This window comes from Electrona antarctica (assembly GCF_951216825.1).
Source record: "Electrona antarctica genome assembly, chromosome: 9".
NCBI classification, from domain to species: Eukaryota; Metazoa; Chordata; class Actinopteri; order Myctophiformes; family Myctophidae; genus Electrona; species Electrona antarctica.
In genome coordinates this window covers 25,449,310-25,476,150 of record NC_136790.1, presented here as the reverse complement: position 1 = coordinate 25,476,150, position 26,841 = coordinate 25,449,310, and the positions used below count along the sequence as shown (strand labels likewise).

Sequence of the window (26,841 nt, the reverse complement as noted above, 5' to 3'; positions counted from 1 at the left end):
TCCTGTTTACCGCTCGCGTCTACCTTGAACTAGCTACAAGTGATTGCAACATCACACAGTCCTGTTGATTTGGTTCCATATCGGATAATACACTTTGGAGGGTGTTGTCGCTACGCACACCGACCACCATACAACGACCGTCTGGTCGTTTTGTTGTCGTTGTGTTGACGGGGTAGACATGGAGACGTGACATTGAGGAGGAAAACGTGACCAGGCCAGGAGTCCTGGAGGTTTCCTGACTCCCGTCAGGTGACGGTGCTTATAGCTGGATTGTACTAATCGTCAATCAACCAGAAGGAATGTCCGAGAGGACTAAACATCTCCTGTCGTGAAAAGTCGTCTCTGCTCGCCGTGTAGTGGATTTATTTCATCATTTTATTTCCCAATCTCAACCAAACAAGACAGCTTTGAGGTGGAGCTAACGTTAGCTAGCCAGTTAGCCAGCTGGTAGTTGTTTCCACTCTGCTGGCTTGCCTTGCAGGCTGGCTGACGGACCGTTTGTGGAGGGTGTCAGTTCACCGGTGCCCTGAATTCGGGAAGCCTCCCCGGCTCCGGCCCCCTTAAGCGGGCAGTCAGGAAGAAACTGGCTGGGAAGGGATGGCCTGGTCGGTCCTCCCGTTACCAAGGACAAGGCGCTGCGGTGTTTGAAGGAGGGCGAGTGCGGATTGAGCACGCCGGCGTGGGTCGAGGCGCTATGATGGCCGCCTCTTCCCCCTCCGGGAGCTTTACGGCCTCCGGGCTGTCATTCAGAAAAAGCGAGGAAATAGTGGACTTGATAGATTTGTTTTCAAAGATTCAGTACAGGGCAAAAGAAGTCACTCCTCGGGTAAGTGTGGGGGTCCTTCATTGGAGTGCTGTTTGACTGTCAGCATTAATCATCAAGACTGGTGGTGTTTATTTTACTGTCTACCTGAAACATGACCCTGTCACAACAAACGACCTGCAACTTGTCAATATTCAACACTAGCAACCTTTATTCTTCAACCCCGCAGGAAAATATAAAATGCCTCGAATAGGACTTGTAAGACAGTGGGACTGGTGGGTTTACCAGAACCATGTAGTTGCTGCACAGTTATATTTAGCCAAGCAATTCAAATCGTGTTTTCTCCTGCAGGTGGAGAATTACTGTGTACTTTAACTTAAGCCAATAACTACAATAACTTTTCCTTCTGTGTTTACTCAGGTGGAGGCGATAGAGAATCGCTGCTTAGAGCTCTTTGGCAGAGACTATAAGTACAGTGTCATCCACAACCCCAATGGAGAGGTGTGCGGCCACTACCCCCGGCAGATAGTCTACCTGGAGTATGAATGCACAGATTTCCAGAGAGATACTAGGTACCTCCCCCACTCCTTGACCAAGAGCAATACAAAGTCCAGGCAGCTCGGTTACCAGTTTCTCCGTTGTTTGCTTAGCGTCACTCAACTTGTAAATGTTCGCCCTTTTCTGTAGAAAGCAATGGTTGGTTAGTTAAGCTTTACATATTTGATTTATCAGGCAGCTGAGGGTTAAGATGACTAATCTGTCATATGATGCCACATGAATTCTGAAAATGGGAAGTTGTGTCTAATAAAGTGTCCAGTGGCATACTATCACAGCTGAATTTTACCAGTGAGCATCTGCTGTTCTATGAAACACTTGAGGTTTATTCCTATGAGGCTAAAACTTGACTTCAGACATGGTCTGTTATCTGAGAAAAGTGCGGTTTGGAAATTCATTCTCTGAATCAGAGGACCTTGTGTTAGGCCATAGCCAGATGTTGTAATTGAATTGGATACGTGGAGTGGTACTGGCACTTCTCATTAACAAGTTCCATCTAGCTACTGGGTCAAGTATAGAGAGAGAGCATGGTGACGAGAGTTGAGATAAGTGGATAACGAATCTCAACGAATCTGTAGTCCTATGCTTCTTGTCGAGCAATGAAGCAACTAGCTTGGGTTGTGTACACTATCTTCCATCTCTCTTCTATCTCTGTCGAGCAAGCAACTACTTGGACTGTGTACACACTATCTTCCATTCTCTTCTAGCTTTGACTTCTCTGTTTAGCAATGGTAGCCTACTGCACTGCAGCTTTCGAACGTCGGAGTTAAAATGTACTCATTTCCAGCTTAGTTTAAGGTGGTTGACTATTTATTATTAATTCAACTTTCACATTTTACCCTCAATGTACCTTCCTGCAATGGAAAAGGACCGTGGATGGGAATAAACTGAGCTAGGTTAAATGTTCACAAAAAACACTTATTCGCTTGCCGGTGGTCCGATCTACGCCGCTCGTCAACACAGTTCTCATTGATTGCAACTTGACTTAAGAAGCCATGTGGACATATCCTTATGGAACCAGAGAAAGAGAGAAAAAACACCACAAGAGTTAAATGAGTCAAATGACGAGTGATCAGGCCAAAGTCTGTGTGTTCTCTCCAGACTGTCCTCAGTAAATAAATAGCAGTTATGTTGCACCCAGATCTGTGTATCTGTCTGTAGTAGTAGTGTGTTAGCCTAGCTAGCCTGGGCAGTGCGTCTGTGTCGGAGATATCAAATACGCGTTGCATGGCTTGGGTGTCAGCTGACGAAATAACATAACCTTCAACAACATCCCCAAACACATGTAGACTCTCCTAAACCCTACAATGAGATTGAGTTAACTAACAGTTACGTTTTGTTTCTTTGTCTGAGAAATGTTGGCACAGTGGTAGCCCTAGAATGTCTGTCGTGGCTGTCAGGGTCTGTCTATCAGACAGACTCCAGGTCTAGGAAGGTTATTATTTTAACAGAGAAATGTCCCGCATTATGAATACATTTTTTTTTTTTTAAATGGTAACTGATGTATAATCGCAATATTACACTTGTGGGAGGGTGGCCTGCTTTATCATAATACTGACACCGTTCCTTATTTACTTTACTTTTTTTTTTTTTACAAAAGTACATGCATTTGCACACACATTCACACACCGTCGTCGGCCTTTGCCGCCTGTCTTTCCCCCCATCTCTCTCCCCATTTCCTGTCAGTCTACTATCAATCTATCAATAAAGCCAAAAAAAGAAAAAAAAACAGGTCTCTTCCCTCTACCCCCTGAACCACTGCTGCCCAGAATTGGGGTATATACATGTAAAGTCCTTCAGTCCCTCATAATGTATGTGTAGCAAACTTCCCCTCTCGTTAAAGGTTAATAGGGAGTTTATGCTGTAAAAGTGTCCTTGATGAAAACTTATACTGTAGCATCTAAACATTTTCATGGAAACACCATTATGTGTTGAGCAAATGTTTACAAAGATGTTTTTATAGAGCATTATTTGTAGCTCATAGTTTTATTGACACAAGGCTCCTTTTACGGCAGGCATTAATCTGTGTCCTGGATCAATGGATAGCACATAAGTCAGGTGTAAATGCTCCCCAGGCCTGTGAAATATGCAAGCCACCCCCAAAGGTGGTCACATAGGTGCATTTGACCACATTATCTATCAATTCATGAAACCTGTGTGTTTGTGAACAACCTCAAACTTGGCGTGTGTCTCCCAGATGGCCCGGGTGTAAAACATAATTGGCTACTATAAATTATTAAAAAAAAAGAAGCAGCAAAAGGTCAGCAATTAATCAGTTATTCACCTATGATGTATTGCCTTAGCTAAACGTTGACCAATTTAACTGTTGACCTAAATTGCAGACGTCAAGAACCATTGATTGATTACTTGGTAATGTTGGGTCAGTAAACAGCCGGCGTTTTGCTGTCGTTTCAAGTCTCCGCATACATGTGCCTACATTTTGGTACAGCATGTCCTGAGCAAAGAGGTAATTTAGTTAACATGTTAAAAAAAGTTACAATAGATGAGCTGATGGTGATCTTCTTTTGCGTGTAGATTTGAGAGCACAATCCAGATCAGTAAGCTGCAGGACTTGGTGAATCGCAGCAAGCTGGCCCGCTGCAGAGGAAGATTTGTATGCCCTGTCATCCTCTACAATGGGAAGGTATGGCCTTTTTACTGTTACAGTCATTTCATTCAACTTTTACCATGTTTGTTAAGAGAGATTCCATGAAATGAATAAGAAAATCAATATCATGTGGATCCACAGCCCCACATGGGAACAGCGTGACTCCAATGTGGAGTTTGGACTTCATGTAGCCTGTTATGTCAGTCAGTTAAATATTTCAAAAAGTATAAAATATGAACAACCACAAACAAACAAAAAATAGACTGAATGAACATCTTAAAACAAGTTAAAAGCGGCATTTCCACACAGGAGTCCCTGCACCGTCTGCATTGGCAGTCATTTCCTTTCCGGACACAGTCCAAAGTAGGCTCAGGGGATAACAATTTGGCCCCACTCTGACCCTACGGAACGCTCAAGCTATATTGTTATGAATGAGAAATGAATCCATGGTTATCAAACTGCCTTAATGTTACCAGAAACTGATTTAGAATGGATAGTTCCAGTTAGCGTTAACAGTCAGACGGAGTATGTCCTGAACAAGGGTTGAAGTTCCTTAAAGTCCAATTCCTCCGTTGGGAGGGACTAGAGCAAGGGGGTACTATTTTGTGTGGAAAAAGGGAGGCATAAATCAGCACGACCTCGCACCGCCTGGCATGGCCCTGCCGTCTTTTTTAATGGAAACTTGGTAATAGATGGCAAGTCAACTGCAGAGTCACGCTAAAAAAATAACATTTTCGGTAACCATTCAATTCTGAGGAGAGGCATTTCTTTCCTGATGGAGTGGGCTCCTCTAGAACACCTCCACCCACAGGACTTGTAACTGAATGGTTTAACGAGCAGAACAATAAATAAAGCATGTGCCACGTGGAGAGTGCTATAGAGTGTCGCAGTCCCACCCCCTTTCACGACGACGACCAGGAAATAATTCCCCATGCCCAGAATATTGTGTTTGTTTGTTATGATTTGTCATGATCCGAGTAGGCTTTGTTTGAGGCTTACAGATCTTTTTGAAATGTCTATGGGAAAAATGCATGGGGAATTATTTCCTGGGCCTGTCGTCGTCATGAAAGGGCGCGGGACTGCGACGCTCTATACTAAGAGACATTGACAGGGGTGGGTAGCTGTATACGGAGCCATGTACACAAAATTAAATCTCTTATCCATTTAGTATTATTTGTCATAACGCAGGACGCTGAGAGGACGCTGCCGCTGTCTGTTTGCCACTTCGCCATCGCTATGCGATAGTGATTTCTTTCCCTGCACTTTCAACCTTTCTTAAACCACAAACCTCCACTCGCAACCTCTGCTCCGGAAACACTAACCATGGATGTGTAAAAAACGCCAACCTGTGACAAAACATTTCACACTTTCATTAGTCATCTCTTCACTTGTTTTGCACGCCGCAAGACGAGACACAACAGCATGATCCCAACAAGGCCAACTGGTTTATTAGTGGGTGTAGAAACATGTTGATATGAGCAATATATACAACAGCTTCTCAGCAGTCTCATGCCTTACTTCCCTTCACAGCACATTTGTCGGTCATCCACTCTTGCTGGCTGGGGAGAGCTGTATGGACGCACAGGCTATAACTACATCTTCTCAGGTACAACACACAGACGCACACTGAATTAACATTGATGGTGACGTCAAATCAGACTTGTGGTGGGCTTGTTTCAGTTGCGTGTGTGCTTGCCGATGTGTGTGAATGGGTGCAGCAGTGCTTGGCTGTCAAGCAGGACATTTTGGGAGGACACTCAGGACAGGCATTGTCCTTGAAGGGATGGTTTATAATTAATGCAATTTTGTTTGGTTCCAACAATGGTGGTGGATAGCACCTGGCTGCCATTCTTATTCCTGAATTATTATTTTTCTTTCATACGATCCCTGGCTGATTCTTTATGAATGTGGGACAGTGGGACACAACGCCTATCTCATATCCATTAATGTTTCTCTGCATATTGGATTGCTCATAAATTCCCTGTTGAAGTTCACTGTTGGCAGAACTGCTGATATGTTTGTTGGACACCCAGGCGCCTAGGATTCTGATGTAATGACCTGCGGGCAGGCGGATCTGAGCCTTCCAATGTCAAATTTAAGCCACTTCCTTTTTTATTGTGATTTGTTGAGCACTATCCAATCAGCATGCCTACGTAACGGGTGACATTCTGAAATGCAGGCTCAAATGGAAGACGGCCAGACTGAAGCAAATTGGAACAAAACAAAAGTCAGCTGAACTGAGCGAATCAGTCTGGATTCCAAGCTAACAAACACAAGAGCGTGAGGCAGATCTTCTTGGCAGTTTGCTGCTGATTTAAACCTTATGGTGCAAATATGTCCAACTGTCCCATAGCTAATAGAGTGAGAATCAATCTGTGTATGCGTGTATAACAGGAACCTTTTCCCTCTGTTAACAGGGGGTAGTGATGATACGGAGGAGGTCCCTGAAGGAGACAGTGAAGCCAGGTAAAAGAACCATGTCTCATTCATTCATTCCTTCATTCCTTGTTTCCTTGTTTCCTTGTGTCTTTCCTTCCTTTCATTCTCTCTGTCTCTGTCCCCATCTTTCCCTCCAATTCTGTTGCTACAGGAATGGGGACACCCAGCTTTTTGACAAGGTGCGGGGTCTTGACATTAAGCTGCTGCGTTACCTATCAGTGCGCAACATCTGTGACCTGATGGTGGAAAACAAGAAGGTCAAGTTTGGCCTAAAGTAAGTAAAAAATAGTGCTGGGGCACGTGCATACGTACACTTTTAAGAGATTGAATGCACTGTGTGTGTGTGTGTGTGTGTGTGTGTGTGTGTGTGTGTGTGTGTGTGTGTGTGTGTGTGTGTGTGTGTGTGTGTGTGTGTGTGTGTGTGTGTGTGTGTGTGTGTGTGTGTGTGTGTGTGTGTGTGTGTGTGTGTGTGTGTGTGTGTGTGTGTGTGTGTGTGTGTGAGACTGACATTTTCCCTATATAACTGTTCGCACGCGCGTGCCAATTTCTGATCAAGAATCGTCCAGCTAGTGTCGTTTTCTCCTGTATACCCCTCTCAACTACTACTAATTAGCTTAATTGAATACTTGTATTAGTCAATCAACACAAGGTACAGTCAGTCACACATTAAGGCTAAAAGGATAACCGTAATGGTCCTGGGGACTTTCCATTGTGGTCCTATGTATTCAATGAATCAACATGGAATCATAAATGTACACAATGATAGTTGTTGATATGATGTCATCAACAAATTAAAAAAAGAAAAAACGGTGGCACCTCCTTTCTAAGGGAATTTGCCTTTACCTCCCCTTATGGTCTACTGATTTTTTTTATTTTTAAGGATAATTGTGACAGAAACGGAAACCAGTGATTTACACATTTTGGTGGCAGAGTAGTAGAATGAGGATATTGCCATATTTGTTCTAAATTTGTTACCAGATCAGCCTATTAACTCGACATAATACCAGGGGAAGTACTTGCTTAATATATTAAAAAGAGAATTCTTCATCTTGCTATTTCTCACTGTTTATATGCTTAGTACCTTACCCTCTGACTTTTTACAGTGTGACATCTTCTGAGAAGGTTGACAAGGCCCAACGCTATGCAGACTTTACCTTGCTCTCCGTGCCTTACCCAGGTAAGATGACTTCTGTTCGCTCTTAATTTGAATCAGGGTCTGTTGTATTTTATTCATGAAACAATATAGCTGACACTAGCCCACCCTTTTGTTTTGGTCATTCAGTGTTTTTAATTGTATTCAGTTTTTAAGCCTACAATAACATCCACGGTGTTAATTCATCCGTTTGGCTGTTTGAAGGCAGTTTCGCTGTTGATGTTGACATGTGTACATCTGTTTTTTTCAGGGTGTGAGTTCTTTAAAGACTACAAAGACAGAGATTACACAGCTGAGGGACTGGTGTTCAACTGGAATCAGGTTGGTGGACAATAATAAGCATATGAGACTGTTAACTTGTATTATTTAGGCATTTAGCTCTTAATCCAGAGCGATTTACAGTGAGCAAGAACATCAAGTCATCAAGAATCATACGTAAGCTAAGAACATAACAGTGGAATATCTATGCGTATACACTAGTGGAATATCTATGCGTATACACTATCTAATAAAATTGTTACCGTTCTGCCATTTCTATCACAGGACTACGTTGATGCTCCTTTGACAATCCCTGCGTGCTTTACCCAGAACATGAACATTGACTGGAGTGAATACCAGGTTACCTATTCTATTAATTATTTTCCATTCTATTCTATTCATGGGAATTCCACCACACCAACTGGCAGCTAGAAACATCTGCCTCCTAAAATATATTTAGTCTGTCAGTGACATCTGTTGGTCACTCATGGAACTGCAGGTGCCATGCTTTATATATCGTTTTGTAGTCCACAGGTTTTCAACATCACCTAGCAATTTAGCACCTGTGACATACATTGTGTGTTTGTGTGTATGTTGTGCGCAGTCATGGGACCTGGTGGAGCAGACCCAGAACTACCTGAAGCTACTGCTCCACATCATTAACAGTGATGGTACGTAGACAGGAGTTTGAGTTTTATGTTTCTAGCTGCACTTTAGGCTTTAGTCGATGTGCTTCAGTTCGGTTCTATTCTTTAACGTGTAGTTGCTCACATCTGGGAATGATTTAGGTGTTTTTCTTTATATTGTATATCCTATAAAACGCCAATCACAATTTTTTTTAGCCCCTCCTATATTCAGCTATTTATTTTTTTTCAACAATATATTTATTTTCCTTTTTACACACAAATGACAATACAAATATACAAAAAACAACAATGAACAGTACAAGACAATTACTGATATAAAGAAAGCAAAACAACAATAACCAAAAACAACAAAACAAAACAAAAAACAACAACAGCACTACTCCTCTTCAGCTCCATCCATTAAATGTGACAAATTATTGTTCTTTATGTATCTCATAAAACGGCCCCACACCTCCTGAAACATTTCTTGTTTGTCCTTAAGAATGTATGCAATCTTTTCCAAAGGTAGACATAAAGACAATTCTCTGAACCACTGTGTAATACTTGGTTTGTCCGGCCTCTTCCAGGTCAATGCTATCACTCTCTTAGCTTGTAAAAGACATATATCTATAAACATTTGTTCATTACGCTTTATCTTGTGTCCCTCCGGATATAGACCGAGCAGGAAGAACTTTGGTTCTGGTACAATATTTATTGACAAAATCTTCTGTATTTCCTGCCCGACCTTCCCCCAAAACTCAATCAATTTTGGACAGGACCATAGACAGTGGAACAATGTGCCTCTATCTTCACCGCATCTGGTGCATACATCTGGAATATTACAATTATACTTATTAAGTTTAACTGGTGTGATGTACACTCTCATAAGCCAATTGTATTGTAGAAGTTTTAGACGAGTATTCCCAGTCTGGGATTGAGCTTGTGCACAAGCCGTACTCCATTGTTCCCTATATTCAGCTATTAGTGTAGATTTTCGTCCTACACAAAGAATGAATGGAGAATTTACGTCATGTGGACGAGCAAATCAGCTATTTTTGAGGGGCGCTAGACAAATGTCATTGTCAATGGCATTTGCCATTGACAATGAAAGGAGAATTTACGTCATATGTGCCTGAACAAATCGGCTTTTTGTGGCAACACAAACATTAAATGCCATTGACAATGAAAGGATAATTTACGTCATATGTTGAAGAGCAAATCGACCTTTCTAAACACAGTGCAACTGTTTTCATTCAGCTTATTTATTTATTTATTTATTTATTTATGATTGGTGTGATTTTTATCCTCACATTCCGTGCTCAGCCAATCAAATCATCACTATGGGGTACAATTTAGGCATATATGGTTGTCTGATTGTCCAGAGCCACAGCTCTGACTGCTATGCCCATATATGGTCATAAAAGGGACAAGGACAGGCAGATACAGAGGCCTCCATAATATATGGCCATAAAAGGGACACGGGTATGCTAGAGATCTCCATATGGGCGCACAATCAGACACACAGGTACAATAGATATTAGATGACATCGGTCGAATTGGCGGTGCGACATAGGTGTGAGGGCCGTGTAGCGGCCCAAACCTGTAGTTGTTGACATTCTTTTTGTTGTTTTGTTAAGAGTTTCAGGGGTTTAAGACTGATTTTCTCAGTTCTGTTTATGTAGGGTGCTTGGTTAATAAAGGTAGCTTTTTAGTTTGTAATGCAAATTCCCTGGGCATGCTTTCTCTCCCAGGAGAAATTACAGATGACAGAATCACTGTGGGCCATAGGCCAGGGCCCACTATCCCTTATTAATAATGTAGTATGTAATATATTAATAATGTTACAGAGCTCTTTGACCTGTGGCTCGAGGGTGAGAATGTAAATGTGGCATATAATCTGCAAATGAAATGAGAACATGAAGCAAAGCATGGCATGGGGAACACTTTTCTATCCAACAGCTATTTACCTCTTACATAACCAAAACACCTTCCACTTCATTGTTAATATGAAAGTCCCCAGTGGAAATGAGGCAATATTTCCAAGGGGTTGGCACAAAAGCACTGTAAGCACATGGGCAGATGTTACCTCTGTCGAAGCTTCAACAAGTGAATATTTGTTTTGATGACTCATGCTCTAAAGCAGTGGTTCCCACATGGTGTGCCGTGAGAGTAGTCCAGGTGTGCCTTTGGATTTTGAGACGACCACACATTCTTTTTGCAAAATACAGTATACATCTATACAAAAACAAAAAAACCTATACAGAGGGGAATTCCATATCCTAAACATTTCAACCTGGCGCCCCCACACACAGGTGTTTTTGGTTTTGTGAACAAACTGAACATAGCTGATTTTTCATCTGAATGTAGTTGTGTCTTGCGATTTTGAGTTTCCCTCAATCGTTCGTGGAGAAAAAGGTTGGAAATCACTGATTCGTAGAATTGATCTTAATCACATGCCTGCCTGCGCCTCTTTCAGATAAAAGTGGACTCCTGGTGCACTGCATATCAGGCTGGGACCGCACGCCTCTCTTTGTGTCCTTGCTCAGGCTCTCCCTGTGGGCAGTAAGTCTTTCTCATTCTCATTTCATACCTCTCTCCCAGATCCTTTTATAAAAGTAAAAGTTTATGTCCAAAACTTTTACTTCTCAAGAAATGGATTTATTTTTTCTCCATTTGATCCAACAATGATGTTTTATTATTTTATCATGATCTTTTTAATACTTTTAATTGATTGAAGAATTGCAATTCAGAATCAACTTTATTGTTTATTTTGTGCGTGCTCCACCATTTTGTATTTTCCGTGAGAAGATGGAGGCAGAGTAAGAACAGGAGAGAGAACTTACAGACAGACTGTGGGTTTTATAATGTATTGCCAATTGAGCTTGTATATTGGCTATTTCTGCTACTTTTGCATGACACTGTCATATGACAAAGTATAAAATATGGCATTTATTTAATATGAAATATGGGTATACACAGTTTCTGCCCTACAGCGATGCTATATTGAAATTGGTTTCACACAAATCAACTTAACATTCCAAACACACTTGAGCTTAACCCATTTAGACCTGACGTCGAAATAAAAAAAACGTTCGCTCTGAAAGAATATATATTCAAAGATTTGTGCCGCATTTTTGCGATTTTTCAAAAATAGCAGACCTACAAGTTCATAGCTCGCCACCGAGTGGCGCGCTATGAGCTTGTAGATCTGCTATTTTTCAATGGCTAAAGTATAACATAATGCTTAGTTAAAACACCAAAAGGGGTTCCCGCCCAAAATGGGTTAATGAGGTTAGTGCCTTCATTAAAAAATAAAATCCTACAGTTGTAAATATGCAAGTCGTTTTCATGTTAAAAAAAAGTGCGTTTTGAGTATAATGACTCGCCATCCCCTACCACAACCCCAGTGAACGCGTTGCATCTCATGGATAATAATTGGCCCCTCGGTATCATATGTTTGACTTTTCTTTTTCTCTTCTTTCACAGGATGGTGCTGTGCACGCCAGCCTGGAACCGGCTGAGATCCTCTATCTGACCATCGCCTACGACTGGTTCCTCTTTGGGTAAAAACAATCCCCTCACAATAACCAAACATTAAATAATATGGTGCATCAACAAGAAATATCATAATAGCTGAGGAGTCTTCAGTGAGCACGTTGGCTGGCATGAATACTTTAGAGTCACGCTGGTGACACGCCAGGCAGGCCTCTGATGCATAACTGAGAAGTGACTGTTAATGAAATGATAAGGAGTATAGGGATGGGGAAGTACAAGTGTCTCTCCTTGACTGTTCTCCATTGTTCTGATCTCACCCCAACCCCCCCCCCCTTCTCTCTCTCTCTCTCTCTCTCTCTCTCTCTCCCTTAATGATGACCAGCGTGTATCTCTACAATTTAAGCGCATCAAAGCCTTTGTAAAAAAGAAAAATTCCCCTGCCAGCGAGCCCATGTAATTATACATCAGCAGGACTTCCCAAGCCCCTGGGACACTGGCCAGGCAGGGAAGGGGGTTGTCTGTGTGTGTGTGTGTCTGTGTGTGAATGGACACGTGCAGGAAAAGTAGGTGGAAGCTAATAAAAGATGAGAGAAATAGGGATTAGTAAAGATGCAGTCTCTACTGTAATATGATGTAGCATCTTTAGTCTTTGGGATCTTTAGACTGGCCAAAAAGTCATGGTAATCTCATTTTAAAAAGTATGAAATTTTATTTTTGAGGAGCCAGTGATGATGGATCATCCAGATCCTTCGCTTTCTTATGCTATTGAATATTGCCATGGGTCAGTGGGGGCACATTATAACAACAATGCACTGTTGACGTAAATTAATGAGGGTTAGGGCAGCAATTCATTATTTTCTAAAATGATAATTCTGTCATTGTTTTTGTTATTATCAGTTATCAGTTAATCAGTATAATATCACTAAATCTGAACCCAAACAGACACACAGAAGTAAATTAAAATTAAACATTATAATTGGTTACATGTATATAGAACTACATTTTCATTGAATTAATTTCATTTTGATCAGTTATTTAATCTTTTAACACCTAAAATGAAGTGCTATTCTGAGTGATACCTGTCACCTAACCTGTTCATTTTCTGTACATTTTCTAGTCACATGCTGCCAGATCGACTCTCCAAAGGAGAGGAGGTGAGTGCACCACAATCATGAACAAGTAGTTGTCTTGTTGGGGTCATTATTACAAGAACAATGGCCTCTAGGTGTAAGCCAAACATAATGAAGTGTTTTTCGGTGGGGGATACTGCCGTGACCAAGTATATATCGTTTTTAAGCTCTTTATAACCAAAGTTTGGCCTCCGCCAGACGTTGGATACGAGACCCTCACTGCTCGAGACATATGGTATACAATTCAAACAAAGCACTCCCCAATGGAAATGCAAGGCCAGCGTAGGAAGTAGTGTGCAACATACTGAAAAGTGAGCAACATTTACATTATCAGAGCCTATGTCCTTGAGCCATTCATCTGGGGAACATGTTTATCTGTTGGGACACAACTCAGATGGGTTTCTAAATCTCCTTAACGGTAACTGTCAAGATTAAGCATTCGATATTTTACCCTTCTTTGCTGATACTCTTGAGTTCATAGACTGTAGTTACTACTACCAAGCTCTCATACTACTACCAAGCTTAAAGCTCTTTTTGACGAGACCTAGCTTGATTCATACGTAGGCTTTATTTTATTCACTGCTGTTGAAAGCATTTCCTGTTCCATGTACATCGTACCTGTCTGAGATCACACTGTATTTTTGTCCCCGGCAGATCTTCTTTTTTTGCTTCAATTTTTTGAAGCACATTGTCTCAGAGAAGTTCTCTGCTGTAAGAAAACAGAGGTATGTCCTTCCTTTCTTACTCACTCACTGGACACTACATACATACGCAATGCATGTTGCGTCATTTTGAAGTAAGCGTAGCCAACGATCAAATATCTCACATCAGGTCTCAGTTTGTGTATGTACAAATGCATAATCAGACAAGCTGATAGGCATCTGAGCATATGTATTAAAGGAGAATTCCATTCCATGTTAGAAGGCTTTCTTACCTTTCTTTGTAGTTGTTACGTCCCCACCAAAGAGGTCCAGGTGTTATTTTGTGCAAAAGGTCATTATTGGCTATTTCTCCTACCATTGAATTGAATGGGGAATTGGGGTGTTGTGCTAATTCGCTTATTTCCATCGGTCAAAAATCAATTTCTTTTGTATATATCCTCTCTTCATAATGTAAATAGTATCCAAGCGGCACACTTTACTACTTATTTCGATGGAAATAAGCGAAATAGCACAAAAACCCAACCCCCATTGAGGGCTTATATTAGGGGAAATAGCCAATAATGCACTTTTGCACAAAATAACACCTGGATCTCTTTGGTGGGGTAACAACTACAAATAAAGGTAAGAAAGCCTTCTAGCATGGAATTCTCCTTTAATTCAAAAAATATATAACTAAATAAAAAAATAAATAATACATGAATATATTCCATTTTCACATTTATAAGGCGTACAATACATCGATTATGTGTCACATGCCTAATAAATAGGTAGTAATAGGTAATTGTTTACAATAAAGTGTTTGAGCAAGTGATATAATTATAAGCAATTTAAATCATATTTACAAGGTTATAGGTAAATGCTTAATCCATTCCATAACCAATCCCATTTAAACAGGCCTTTTACAGTCCTTCAGATCACGACTATAGCAGATCATCTGGCTCTATTAAGATATATCCGTGCTCGTAGATGCGAGAGGAATCATTTCATGAAAAACAAGGTCTGAGAACTTGGGTACGGTACGATCTTCTGGAGTTATATACAACCCGATTAAGGAGAGAAATCCGATGGTCGAATGCCGCCTGTGCCCAGCGCAGGTGCTTTCTGTAGCCATCATCAGCCATCATCCAGTGGTTGATTAATCGAAACTATCACTTTATAAACAGTCAGTTTACGACAGCCAGCTATCTTTCATAAACATGGTGTCATGGGGGATGCAGAACTCCTATATTCAGCTAAACAGCAGTGTACGGACATGTCTTCAGGGCCCGCTGAGTTTTCTTAATGAGTTAAATTAATACAAAATGTATTTCCAATCACGACTTACATTTTGTTGTGAATCATGTGCTAGTTTGACAAAGCTTATACACTCACGGAGTACTTAATACTTCCATTGGCAAACACTGGAGTACTGCAGGTTCCACGGTGTGCCAATATATGCACGTACAGTAGAAAGTGGAAGCCTGTGTCGTTCTGATGTGTGCTGTGTATGCAAATGTGTATGTGAGGACATGGAGATGACTGGGGGAGCAAACTTTCCACTACAGAGACGTTTCTCTTTTCTTATTGGCTTTCCATAGTTTTTGGGGCCGTATTCCGCTTATTTGTGCTGTAAACTCATGGCTGAGGCTTCTGAAACAAGAATATTTAAGGCTGTGTTATTTAAATGACGATTCAGCCGCAAGATTTATCAACAACCCGACAGTTCTTATGCTGTGATTGTCAGGATACGATTGTTTAATGAATCGTGAGATGATTCCTGTGCTCATATCTGCGCTGGTTTCTACAAAAAAGAATCTTTCTTCTAATTCCATTGTATTTGTCTTATTCTGATCTTTCTTTATTTCTGTCTATTTTTTAACTATGCTTGTTCTGTATTGTCCTATTTCCTCTCTAATTCTGACCTTTTGTCTTTTTGTCTAAATCTATATGTCTGATTATGTTCATTCGTCCCCGTCTGTAAATGCTGCTCTTTGCGGGTTTTTTCTTTCTGTTTTTCTGCTATTCTATTTTGTAGTCTTTGTTGTGAAGTCCATTAGTTATGGACTGAGTGAATTAACTGTTTCAAATGGAACACAGCCTGTTCTTTATAAATATTTTTCGTCATGGGCGCGGTGTTTTGTTATGCCTCTCAGCCACTCTTTAATGTTTGAACAGTGGCTCTGATACACACATTCACTCTTTGTGAATAATTGGCTTTCACGGTCCCAGACCAACTGTATCAAACCAAGCAACGGTGTTGTTTTCCCCTTTTTGATCTTTCTCTCTCTCTCTCTCTCTCCCTGATTTCTCTTTTTGCTCTTTCCCCCTCTCTCTCTTTTATTATGTATTTCTTCATGTATTACATATTTCATCATCCTATTTTCATCATCCTTTTATTCACAGAAGAAAAAACTCTCATTTCAAAGACAGTGATTTCACCGTGGAGGACCTCTGCCAGATGAGTAAGTTTACCGAATACATGATAGGACTGGGCCGGGTAGTTCAGAATTGTGCGATCGGCAGTCATCAATGGTCATAATCAGCATAATATGCTGTATTTGAGTAATGTGGTAACAGGAGCCGATGTCAATTTTCAATTTATTATGTTCCGTAAATATTCCCCACACAGACACATATCTCCATTAATTAATTGCAATCTGATTTGTAGTATTCAGTATACAGTAGAGGTCTTCACAGGTCCAATTTGACCAACCCGAACCGAAATAGACCTGCAAAAACAGCCAATCGCTGGGTCCACTCGGGTTGTAGTCATTACCCAAGCACAGAGACATACGGGAGCTGCTCCGAAAAGACCCGGGCAGTGAGTCACTTCTTGTAACCGGACCCGCTCCGGGTTGGTTCGGACCCCGGGTATTTTCGGATCTCGGGCTTACCCGAAGACCTAGGCTCTAATGTAGAGCAGATACCCGACAGAGGTCCCACCCTGACAAGAAATGGTGCGACAGTGGTTAGATTATGCTGCAGCCTTAAGAGATTTGCTTAGGTTCATAGGTTCGGTATTTGCAGTGCGCCCCATCCAGTTATTTCACTGACCCGGAGTGCAGTCTGAAGGGAGTGAAAAGGAAGAGAAATAACATGGGTCAAGACAAAGAACACAGAACAGATAAACAACACTCACACTACACACACAACCCACAGAACACAACTTGGAAGTCTTACAGTGAAAATTTATTTTTAAAAGTCCCTAGTGTGGCAGAGGTTTTAATGAGTTGCTATTTCCTGGTTTTACCGGGGACGATTTATGACCATCCTCAAATAACATTATTTATCGTCATCAAATGACTAGTCTTAGTTTTGCATGCTTTAGACACCTCTCCCATGAGCATTACATTGGTTTAATGTGGGAGCAGACGCCATAGGGAACATCTCATTACATGAGATCAATGTGTGAGTCACTATCCACTGCCTTTGTTGAATATTTCTTTTTATACAGCAACCTTATGAATTCCATGTGGGAAAGGGGCTAGAGTGACGGATATGCTGAGCATGTGTGACAGTCATTTGATGGGTTGAACCCACTAGAGCAGAATTAGCATGCCACCCTAACCACTGAGGGACATAAGCATGTGCACGTTTATTAAATGTACACATTTAATAAATGTGTAAATTCTTTGACGCCACATTGTTAGCCATTTTCTTTGTATTCTGTGAGTTGACGTGTTTGCTAGAGTACATTTATGTCAAAGATGTTTGTAACTCACCAGGAGTTTCTGCTGTACAAATAATTGCGATCAGGTGATTATGTAATAAATGTAACGGTTTGTAGTACTAGTGGACCTGTTAGGCTATGTAATGTAGTGATTTGATCTGTCCACAAATATATCCACCAGAGGGTGCTGTGACTCAACTATGTACACCTCTAGGTTGCCTTTGCGTAGACTTTTAGTTGTCTTCATGCGGAATAAAAAGGGGAAACTAACTAAACTGTGTGTGTAATGCTGTGTGGTTGTTTTAGAGTCGAAGAGCCGGGGCAGTGTCACCAGTCTGAGCAGTGACTTCTCCCTCATCACTGAAGAGGTGGGGGGCGGCGCCTCCAGCCTAACCACTGACACTGACCACTTCTCATGCCAGCCCCAGGCCTCCAGCTGGTCAGCATAACACAATGACTCAAATGACTAGTCATGTTATAGTGATTACACTAAAGTTCATATGCTTTGTACCTCCTTACAGTCAGTTTAATACTGTTAATGGTCACCAGACAAATACTTTGTTGTCAATTATTTTCTTTTCTTTTTTTTTTTTAACATTTATTTTGGGTCTTTTATGCCTTTATTGATTGGACAGTAGACTGAAAAGAAATGGATTTTGTCACTCCCTCGATTTTGAACCAAGTGGCTCTTCTGTAGGTCAGTGGTTCCCAAAGTGGGGTGCGGCAACCCCTAGGGCAGGGGTTCTCAACCCGTGGGTCGCGACCCCTCGGGGGGTCGCCAAATTATTTTAGGGGGTCCCCAAATTATTTTCAAATATTATTTTTATTTTTTTTCACGGTTTTTCAAAAATAGCAGACCTACAAGCTCGTAGCGCGCCACTCGGTGATGCGCTATGAGCTTGTAGATCTGCTATTTTTCAATAGCTAAATTATAACAATGCTTAAAACACCAAAAGGGGTTCCCGCCCAAAATGGTTTAAGGTTATTGTAGCAGTCAATTTATATTGGAGGTCGGGAGGGGGCGGGGGTCCCGAGACATTGCCAAAGCATTTCCGGGGGTCCCCGGCCAAAAACGTTGAGAACCCCTGCCCTAGGGGTCCTTGAGGGAGTTCCAGGGGGTCCCCAGCTAAATGATAGTTAGGAACCAAATGGACCCTTATGGGTCTGTAACTCTGAGATTGTATAAATGGACCCAGTAGGGTCCATTTGGTTCCATTTGTACACTGAGTTAAATTTTCTTTGATTTTACAATATACATTGGGGGTCCCAGAGATATAAATGCCATTAAATGGGGTTCTGTAGTCTATTGCATATCAAACTGAGGGTTGTTGAAATTAAAATGGTTGAGAATCACTGCTAGAGCTGTAAAAATGTTCTCTTATGGAGGTCCCTGGCATATCTTTTCAAATGGGGGGGTCTCTGGGCTAATTAGTGTCAATTTGGGGGTCCTTGACATGAAAAAGTTTGGGAACCACTGCTGTAGGTGACTGTGGCCGACGGTGTGTTTGTGCTTCTCTCCCCATGCAGGAGACCACAGACGGTGGTGTGGAATAAGCCCACGTCTCTCGAGGAGCGCCTCTTCCACCCCCTCGGAGAGGCCAGGTCCTCCAGTTCCTCCTCCTCCAACCAATCGGAGCAGGGCGCCACACGTACCGGCAGCAGCCCATTGGCCGTCCCTGGGAGAAGGTGATTTATGTGTTACTTTCTTGTCTGTCTTCCTTTTTTCCAATGTCCAGAGTGTTTGTGTAAACACAAACATTGCATAACACAAACATTGAAGACAGAAGTGAGGACGCAACCTCTGATTGGCCGGAATGAGATGGATGGGTGTGATTTATTTTAAATTTAAACATTTATATATTTTTTGGCATTTTCAATGCTTTATTTAGATGGGAGAGAGTAGAGACAGGAAAGCTAGGGCAGAGAGATGGTATATAATTGAATAATAATTTGGTGTATTTTTGCATTTTTACAGTCATACAGTACTTGAAATTTGTCCTTTGCATGTAACGGATCCTAACCATTAGGAACAGTGCACAAGTGCTATTAATACAGTGCAGTTAGTAAGTGTCTTGCTCAGGGACACTTGGCTATGTAGACCAGGGCCAGGAGAGGAACCGGGACCTTCTGTTTCCCAGCCTGCCTCTCTTCACTTGGCTATTGCCGCTCTCTTCACAACTCACTTATGGTCAGTGCACTGCATGTAAGTGGCTGAGCCACCTCTCCACCAGCCACGCCCTGTGTGCCTTTCTGCAAAACAAATCAATAGAAATAAGAAAAAATAGCATCTACATAACTGTATACATGTTAAGCTGACTTTTCAGTATGTGCCATATAGTATGCATACTACCATATATGGCTTGGCTATACATTACATCTCTGCTGTCGGGCAGAAACCAGCTATGTCCAAAATATTAACATTTCAAGCCCAAAAAATATCTTAAAAAAAGAAGGGCTTTTGAATACTTTTCATTGGTTCAATATTTGTAAAACCTATTAAAGGATGTTCAATAATAGCACTGTTTTATTAAAGAAAATTAGATGTTTTTTCCCCGACAGCGACAATATATACTGTACTTTATATAAATAATAATAATAATGCAGTAGTGGTGGTAAGGTGAACATTGCAGTATAATACAGAATTATTATCTTGCCTCATTTCTTGATTGCTGTGTACAGTTCTTTGTCCATGCACTCACTCACTGTCTACTCAGCATTTACCGGTTAACTTATTGTATGGTGGGAATTGATTTAAGTGCATGTCTGCTTGCACTTTATGTGACCTCCAAATGTCAAGCCGAAATTAGCCAACCTTAAACATAATATATTACACCTGACCGAAGGGCATGCTCAGGCTGTGTGTACACAGGAATCTCTCTCAGTGGCTTGTCAGTGTAGTTCATAGCAATATATTGTAATGAAAGTGTGGGATTGTGCCTGTGTGTGTGTGTGTGTTGTTGGATGGTGTCTACTTTTCAGTAGAGGATAGTTTTCGCTGCATGTTCCATCTAGTGACTTGACAGTATTTTCTGTATAATATCCTTGCTGCCCTGCATATACGAGAGACTGCTTTGCGGTCAGGAGTGTGGTAGCGCATCCACAGGTCGATGCAGTGTGTCAACATACTGCTCCCAGAAGACCTATTATTTATGGTCACGGACCCAATGCCACAGAGCCCTCCCACTGACCTCATGACCCTGTTGCCTGGACACGGTTCAACCCTGACCCTACCCTCCTCTTCAATTTGTTTCGGCTTTCTGCATTTTTTTGTCTCCATTTATTTATCCACTTCGACTCCTGTTCTTCACGTTCTTCATTTTTCTCTCAATAATTTCTTTCTTTCGTTCTGTTTTGTCGGTCTCCATTCCCTACTTCCTGTTCATCGTTGCTTCCGTCTTTTTCTCTCTGTCGTCTCTCCATCGTCCCTCCACCACGTCTCAGGTTAGCGGCGGAGTATGCACGGTCTGGCTCCTCCCTCTCCACGGAGTACGGCAGCTGGCAGATCGTGTCGGGCTGTGGCAGCATTCACGACCATGCCCACTTCCCACCTCCTGCCTCCTCGTCCTCTTCTGTGGCAGCCGCATACGACTCGCCCCTCCCCTTCAGCTTCCAGGACGAGGGGCCCAGCGGACGCATGTGAGTGACACTGCGGTTCTGCCCCCTCCCCCTTAACTCCCGTCAACTATTTCTGTATCTTTTCCATACCCGTTGCCCCTTACTCTTTTTCACCTTCTTTGGTCACCTCCCCCCACTCGCAAAGGAACATGACTCAGTGGGGGGTTAAGGGCACTAAGCCACCCTAAGTGTGTTTGTGTGTGTAATTTTATCCTGCAAGGGGGGTGTGAGCAGGGCATTTGAGTCAGGTAGAACAGGTAGAACCAGTGTTGGAATGGAATGGTGTGTATGTGTGGGTAGAGGGTACTGTACCGCTCTCGAGTAGAGTCTAGAGAGTGACTCATCTATAGGAAGGCGCTCTGTGGATGATCATGAGGCACATCAAATCAGAGAAGTGCATACCTTTCTGTCTTTGGTGCCACAGATTGTGTTGCGGTTAGCGTGGTGATGTGGAAAACCTGCGTACAGTACATCTGTCCATATGCTTCAGCAACCAGATCGCTGTTTTGTCAGTTGAAATGTTTGTGTTCTCATACCAACAGTTCCTCTTGTTTGATGCCATATTTACATGCGTATCTGAAATGCTCATTCATATCCCACTTATGGTCTTATTTTGGATATGCAGTTTTGTATACAGGAAATAGCCCACTTTCCAATGTCTTTGTCTCTATGCAACACATTTTCTTCCTAAATTTGCTATCTTGCCTTTTTTCACTTCCGGTTTATGACCCGGGGTAATTTTCGCAAAGACCTTAGCACTGGTTAATAAATGAATACCTGGCACTCAAAGAGTTAAAGGCAGTGGCGCTGACAGATGTTGCCTTTAGCAGAATCTGTCTTTAGAGATTAGGATCGCCCTAATGAACATAAGATGACCATGACACCCAACATTAGACATGCTAATGTTTTGGAGCGGTGCCTCCGCTCCATTACGGAGCTATGTGTACATGTATGTATGTGTACGCGTCCCCTTACGCGTCCCAGCACGGAAAGCTGCAACACGATAACTGTCATTTCTCGACCGTTTTGGACGCGGAACGCGTTCCTGGTGGGTCTGGATGTTGTGGGGACCCCACGGGGACCCCCAAATGGTACAGTTGCACCGCTCACGATTTTCATAAGCTGGTTGAGTACCGGGTTGCTGAAAAATGCACCCGACGCTTACATACATACACCAACGTATAGCATACTTGAGTGTTCTTTATATATTCTATATACTGTATATCTGCATATCATGGCAAACATATCAACCCACCTTGTAGTGGGTGGGCTGGGGGTGTTTCATTTCTGCTTGGGTCGACTGCCAAATTGAGTGTGTCCCGCCAAGAGCACTTGCAGCCAGCTCAGGCAAATGGCATCTATCCATCCTTATTTGGAGTTAACAAGGAAGGGGAGAGAGGGAGAAAGACCATGCTGACAGCTTGTGCTCTGTGATTGTTAACACACGAGTACATTCTCTGCCACCCCAGATATAGCTCCCAACAGATATTTGAGTGGTGCAAACCACTCCAACAACCAGCTTTGTCTGTATGTTTGTGTACCTGTGTACGTGTCCGTGCACAGGTGAGCATGGTTACCATGGTCACTGACATTACGTCAGACCACAGCTGATCAGGCTATATAAGACCTTGCACCACTCAGTTCACACGGGTGTGATTTTTTTCTTTACGTCCAGTCGTCCATCCATTTTACTTTTGCTTTTCCTTTCTTTGTGTTTCCTGTCTCCGTCATGTCTGATTTCCATTCTTCACTATACCCATCTGTTTTTTGAGTGGTGCAACCACTCCCTTACGGAGCTATGTGTGTGGGTGGGTGGGTGGGTGGGTGCGTCTGAGCACGAAAACAACATGGTTGTTTTTCACCACCTGTGCGCACACACACAAACACACACGCACATTAACTGTATATATGGTGATTTCGGGGGTGCCAGTACAGTACAGTACAGTAGAGGGACCCCCACACGGTAACTCTGTCATTTCTCAACTGTTTCGGACGCGGGGCGGCTCGCCGGAATCGGGCCGGCACCCTGGGTGCGTTCCTGTGGGTCAGTACAGTGACAGTATAGTACAGTACAGTAGAGGGTACAGTAGAGGGACCCCCACACGGTAACTGTCATTTCTCAACCGTTTCTCAACAATTTTTCAAAAATAGCAGACCTCCAAGCTCGTAGCACGGCACTCGGTGCCGCGCTATGAGCTTGTAGATCTGCTATTTTTGAAAAATTGTGAAAATGTGGCCCAAATCTTCGAATATATATTTGAATGTATATTCTTTCAGAGCGAAGTTTTTAACTCAAATCTTTGCTTCTGGGGAGGTCCCTGGAACTACATATTTTCAGATGTGGGTCGGTGGCCAAATACATATAGTTTTGCGGTCCTTGACAGGAAATATTGAGCACCACTGATATAGAAACATGGGTATTTCAGAAAACTGTCAGGATTTAGAAGACATTTTTTTAATTTCGACGTCTGGTGTAAATGAGTTAAATGATCATCCCACGTTACTGTTGATTCCTCTCCAATTCATGCCTCTTCATCATTTTCCCTCTGATTCTTCTACCCACCACCACCCCCATCATTGCTATCCTTCCTCTTAACACACTTGATTGCCAAAATTAAAACTGTCTATCCTCATACTGCTGCTTCCCATAGTGCTCCTCACCTACAGTATCTCCTTTCCGTGTTTCTCCCGTCCTCAGGTGCCCGATACCGTCGGAGCGGCAAGCTCGTCTGGAGGCTGTACGGGAGGTCTTTCTGGCAGCCTACAGCACCACTGTGGGCCTCAAGTCCTCAGCACCCAGCCCCTCTGGTGCCATATCCGGCCTGCTGGAGCAATTTGCCCGCGGGGTGGGCCTCCGTGGCACCAATGCCATCGTCTGACCACCTCGCCTGCCACCTCCCCTCCTTAATGTGATGTCCAACATCCCTCAGCTCTACTCTTCCTCTACCCGTCCAACTGTGGTTTCCACCTGTCGGTACCACTTTTGCCTTCAGTCCAACCACGAATGTCTCGCCACATTGGGACTTCAGATAAACAATAATGTGCCAAACTTCCTCAACTCTATCCAGGGACTGAAGCAAACATTTTATTTTATTGTGATTTTTTTTCTCCTTTATTTGTTTTTACACTTCAAAACCACACGCACCCACCTTATTTTTATCTTTTTCGTTATTTGTGCTGTTAACTTTCTCTGTATTTTCCTTGTTTTTTTTTTGACAAATTCAGGGAATGGTTATTTTGGGGGTGGGGGGGTTAGAATTCAGCCACAGTATCAAAAAAGGGATAGAACAATGGTTCTAGTGGGCGTGAGGGTGGCTTTTACGTGTTGGAGGCAGAATGTAAGACATTCTTCCTTTACGCCATTCTTCCTCGTCGTTTCGTAAATGTTTTTCTCTGGGAGTCGCAGTAATGACCATGCTGTGCAGAAGTATAGACTTCTTGACTCTCATTTATTTATGCTGCTATTCTTGGCCGAACCGAGTACAGGATTGATCAATAATAGTGTGACGTCAGATCATATAAATACAGCACTTAATGCATTCTGACAGAAATCCACTTTTTCGTCTGTATTAATGTTGCTTAATTTGGCACGGAAGATATATATATTTTTTTGCATCACTCATTTGTTGAATTTTAAACATGTGATCTACAGTCTGGCAGGGCTCTTGATTTAATTGGATCTGAACAGGAACAGTGTTTCCTGGAGGTCTGATCAAAACCTTCAGCTCTGTTTTGGTCGTGAGAGTACCAGTATGTACCAGTAGGCTCTTGTCCATTTCCTGAATTATCTCACATAACGCAGTTGCAAAGGTCTCAGTCGAGGAGCTGAGGTAATTTACTGTAGGTCCACATTTCTAAAGACTTCACAGAGCCAGTCTCTTGAGTACTCAGTACTGAGCATTGTGGTAGCTATAGGAGGTTTGGATCACTCTGACCCAATTACCTCTTCAATGTGCTTCCTTGTTGCACACACAGCCAGTGACCCTGAAGCCTAATTCATACACTGTCGCACAATGGTGTAGTTCTTGAAAATAGATCGATTTTCAAGCGATGGTCTAGTTCCTGGTCTCCTGGATTCCCAGCAGTTAGGGGTGGTGATCTCCACTTACCAAGAGCAAGTGCATTCTTTCAGGTTGCACATAGACGTGTACATCACTGTCAGGTGTATGCATGGTGGATTGGTTTGATATTTTTCTCCTTTCTCTCTTTTTTTTTTCTTTTTCTTTTTTTTTTAGCTATAGCTTTATGGTGTCGCCAAACGGTTTTGATGGCTTCTGTACCTCAGGATCTTTTGTTGTGCCTTTCTTATCTTCAGTAACAACTCCTGATTCTCGCTTGTCTGGTCCAGTTTCAGGTGCATTTGTTTGTTAAATGATTGACAGTTTATTGTTTTGCAGACGATTGCTTGTGGATGCTGAGATTGTAGACTGCAAGCAGCATTAACCATGTTATTAATCATTACCCATTTGGCTGGGAGAACTGCCTTTCCCCCCGTTTGTCAATCACTTGGCCGCAAGAATATCTATACTTTTTTTTTGACGATTACATGAGGCTATAAGGATCATTATGTACACCAATAATAAGTTTAATGGGGCGTGCATTATACTCGGCTCACCACATCAATCATGAAAAGACATGAAGTCCTAGTTAAAAAGAAAACATGAAAGGAGCTTTTCACATCTGCCTTTGAAGACAACTCCAGCTCAATATTTGCACCATTAGCGAGGAGATGCTAACTTTGAATCCAACTTTGGCTGTCCGCTGCTGGAGGCAGAGACCGGAATCACTGCCAGGTTGTGTTTCTTTTATACTACACAAAACGGTGTTTTTGAAGCCAGATTCTTTGTTAACAATGAGAAAATCTTCGAAATTTTGTCAGGACAGATAATGTAGATTTGATTCAGGTGTTTTCCTCCTGACATGCACACTGTATTTGACACAGCAAATCACGTTTGGCTGTAATGTACAGATTAATTAACTTGCATTTGTAATGTTTCCAATTAAAGCTGTTGGCAATGAGGGGGATTTTTGAAGGCTTGTCAACAAGAATGTCCTTTAACCCCATTTCATAGGCCAATGAGTGATTAAGTGATCTCTTCTCCACTCCTGTTTTCCCCCTCAACTCTAACTAGTTGAAGATTGGTGCTACCTAGTGACCATGGCATTGACAGTCTGAACATTACATTTTAAAGTTTTATTTATTACATCGAGTTCAATGGAAACGGTATCTGTGTATAGCTCCACTGTCCAGCTTTAAGGCACAGTCAGATCAGCACACCTTCATTTAACCAAAAGGCATCTCAACATTTCCCAATCACATTCTGTAATATCACCATAAAGGATGGGCTCACCTGATGTGCAAAACAAGAGCTTTACTGAAACCAGGATTTATTTTGATCGGGTGTAGGTATTTTGTTTGGTGCATACTGTAGGATTACTGTCTTTTTGTTTTATATTTTTGGAGATGGCAGTCTCACATGGGGCACCTGGAGGAGATGAGATGATCATTAATGGTGCAACGCAACTGATTTTAAATACTTGATGTAATCTTCCCACTGAACAGACCTTTTAGCCTTCTCTGGTTGTGCATGCAATTTTCCCAAATCATCAAAACTTGTGGAATATAGCCTAAATGGTTTGATTTGATTTACAGATTAACTTTAATTTTAGAATTTCATTTTTGATTTTATTGAAATGCTGCATTGCACTCATTGTCCTATGTTATGTGTAAAGAGGGATTTTTTTTCTTTGTACAGTTGATGCATTTTTAAGTAATTTTATCTTTGTTATAAAATTGCTCTTAATTGTTGGCAGATATTTTAGGTTAGGCCTAAAGGTGAAATGAGCAGCAGGTGGTAATAGTGAATAAAGAGAAAAATGTGAAGCTA

The 26,841-nt window shown here is 42.0% G+C and overlaps 1 protein-coding gene across 2 annotated transcripts; it reads left to right on the top strand.

The window, feature by feature from the left end:
* Window positions 1-26,841, top strand: mtmr14 (myotubularin related protein 14). Of its 2 annotated transcripts, XM_079511488.1 has the most exons (19): window positions 1-826; window positions 1,184-1,335; window positions 3,854-3,962; window positions 5,457-5,532; window positions 6,344-6,392; window positions 6,517-6,639; window positions 7,469-7,542; window positions 7,769-7,839; window positions 8,062-8,136; window positions 8,381-8,447; window positions 10,879-10,964; window positions 11,889-11,965; window positions 13,015-13,051; window positions 13,682-13,752; window positions 16,072-16,130; window positions 17,645-17,777; window positions 18,866-19,024; window positions 20,780-20,974; window positions 23,652-26,841. In XM_079511488.1, the coding sequence occupies exons 1-19, from the start codon at window positions 695-697 to the stop codon at window positions 23,830-23,832; spliced, it is 1,926 nt and encodes a 641-aa protein (XP_079367614.1). In that variant the 5' UTR covers window positions 1-694; the 3' UTR covers window positions 23,833-26,841. The 2 variants fall into 2 exon arrangements, with proteins under 2 accessions (XP_079367614.1, XP_079367615.1); XM_079511489.1 differs by lacking the exon at window positions 20,780-20,974.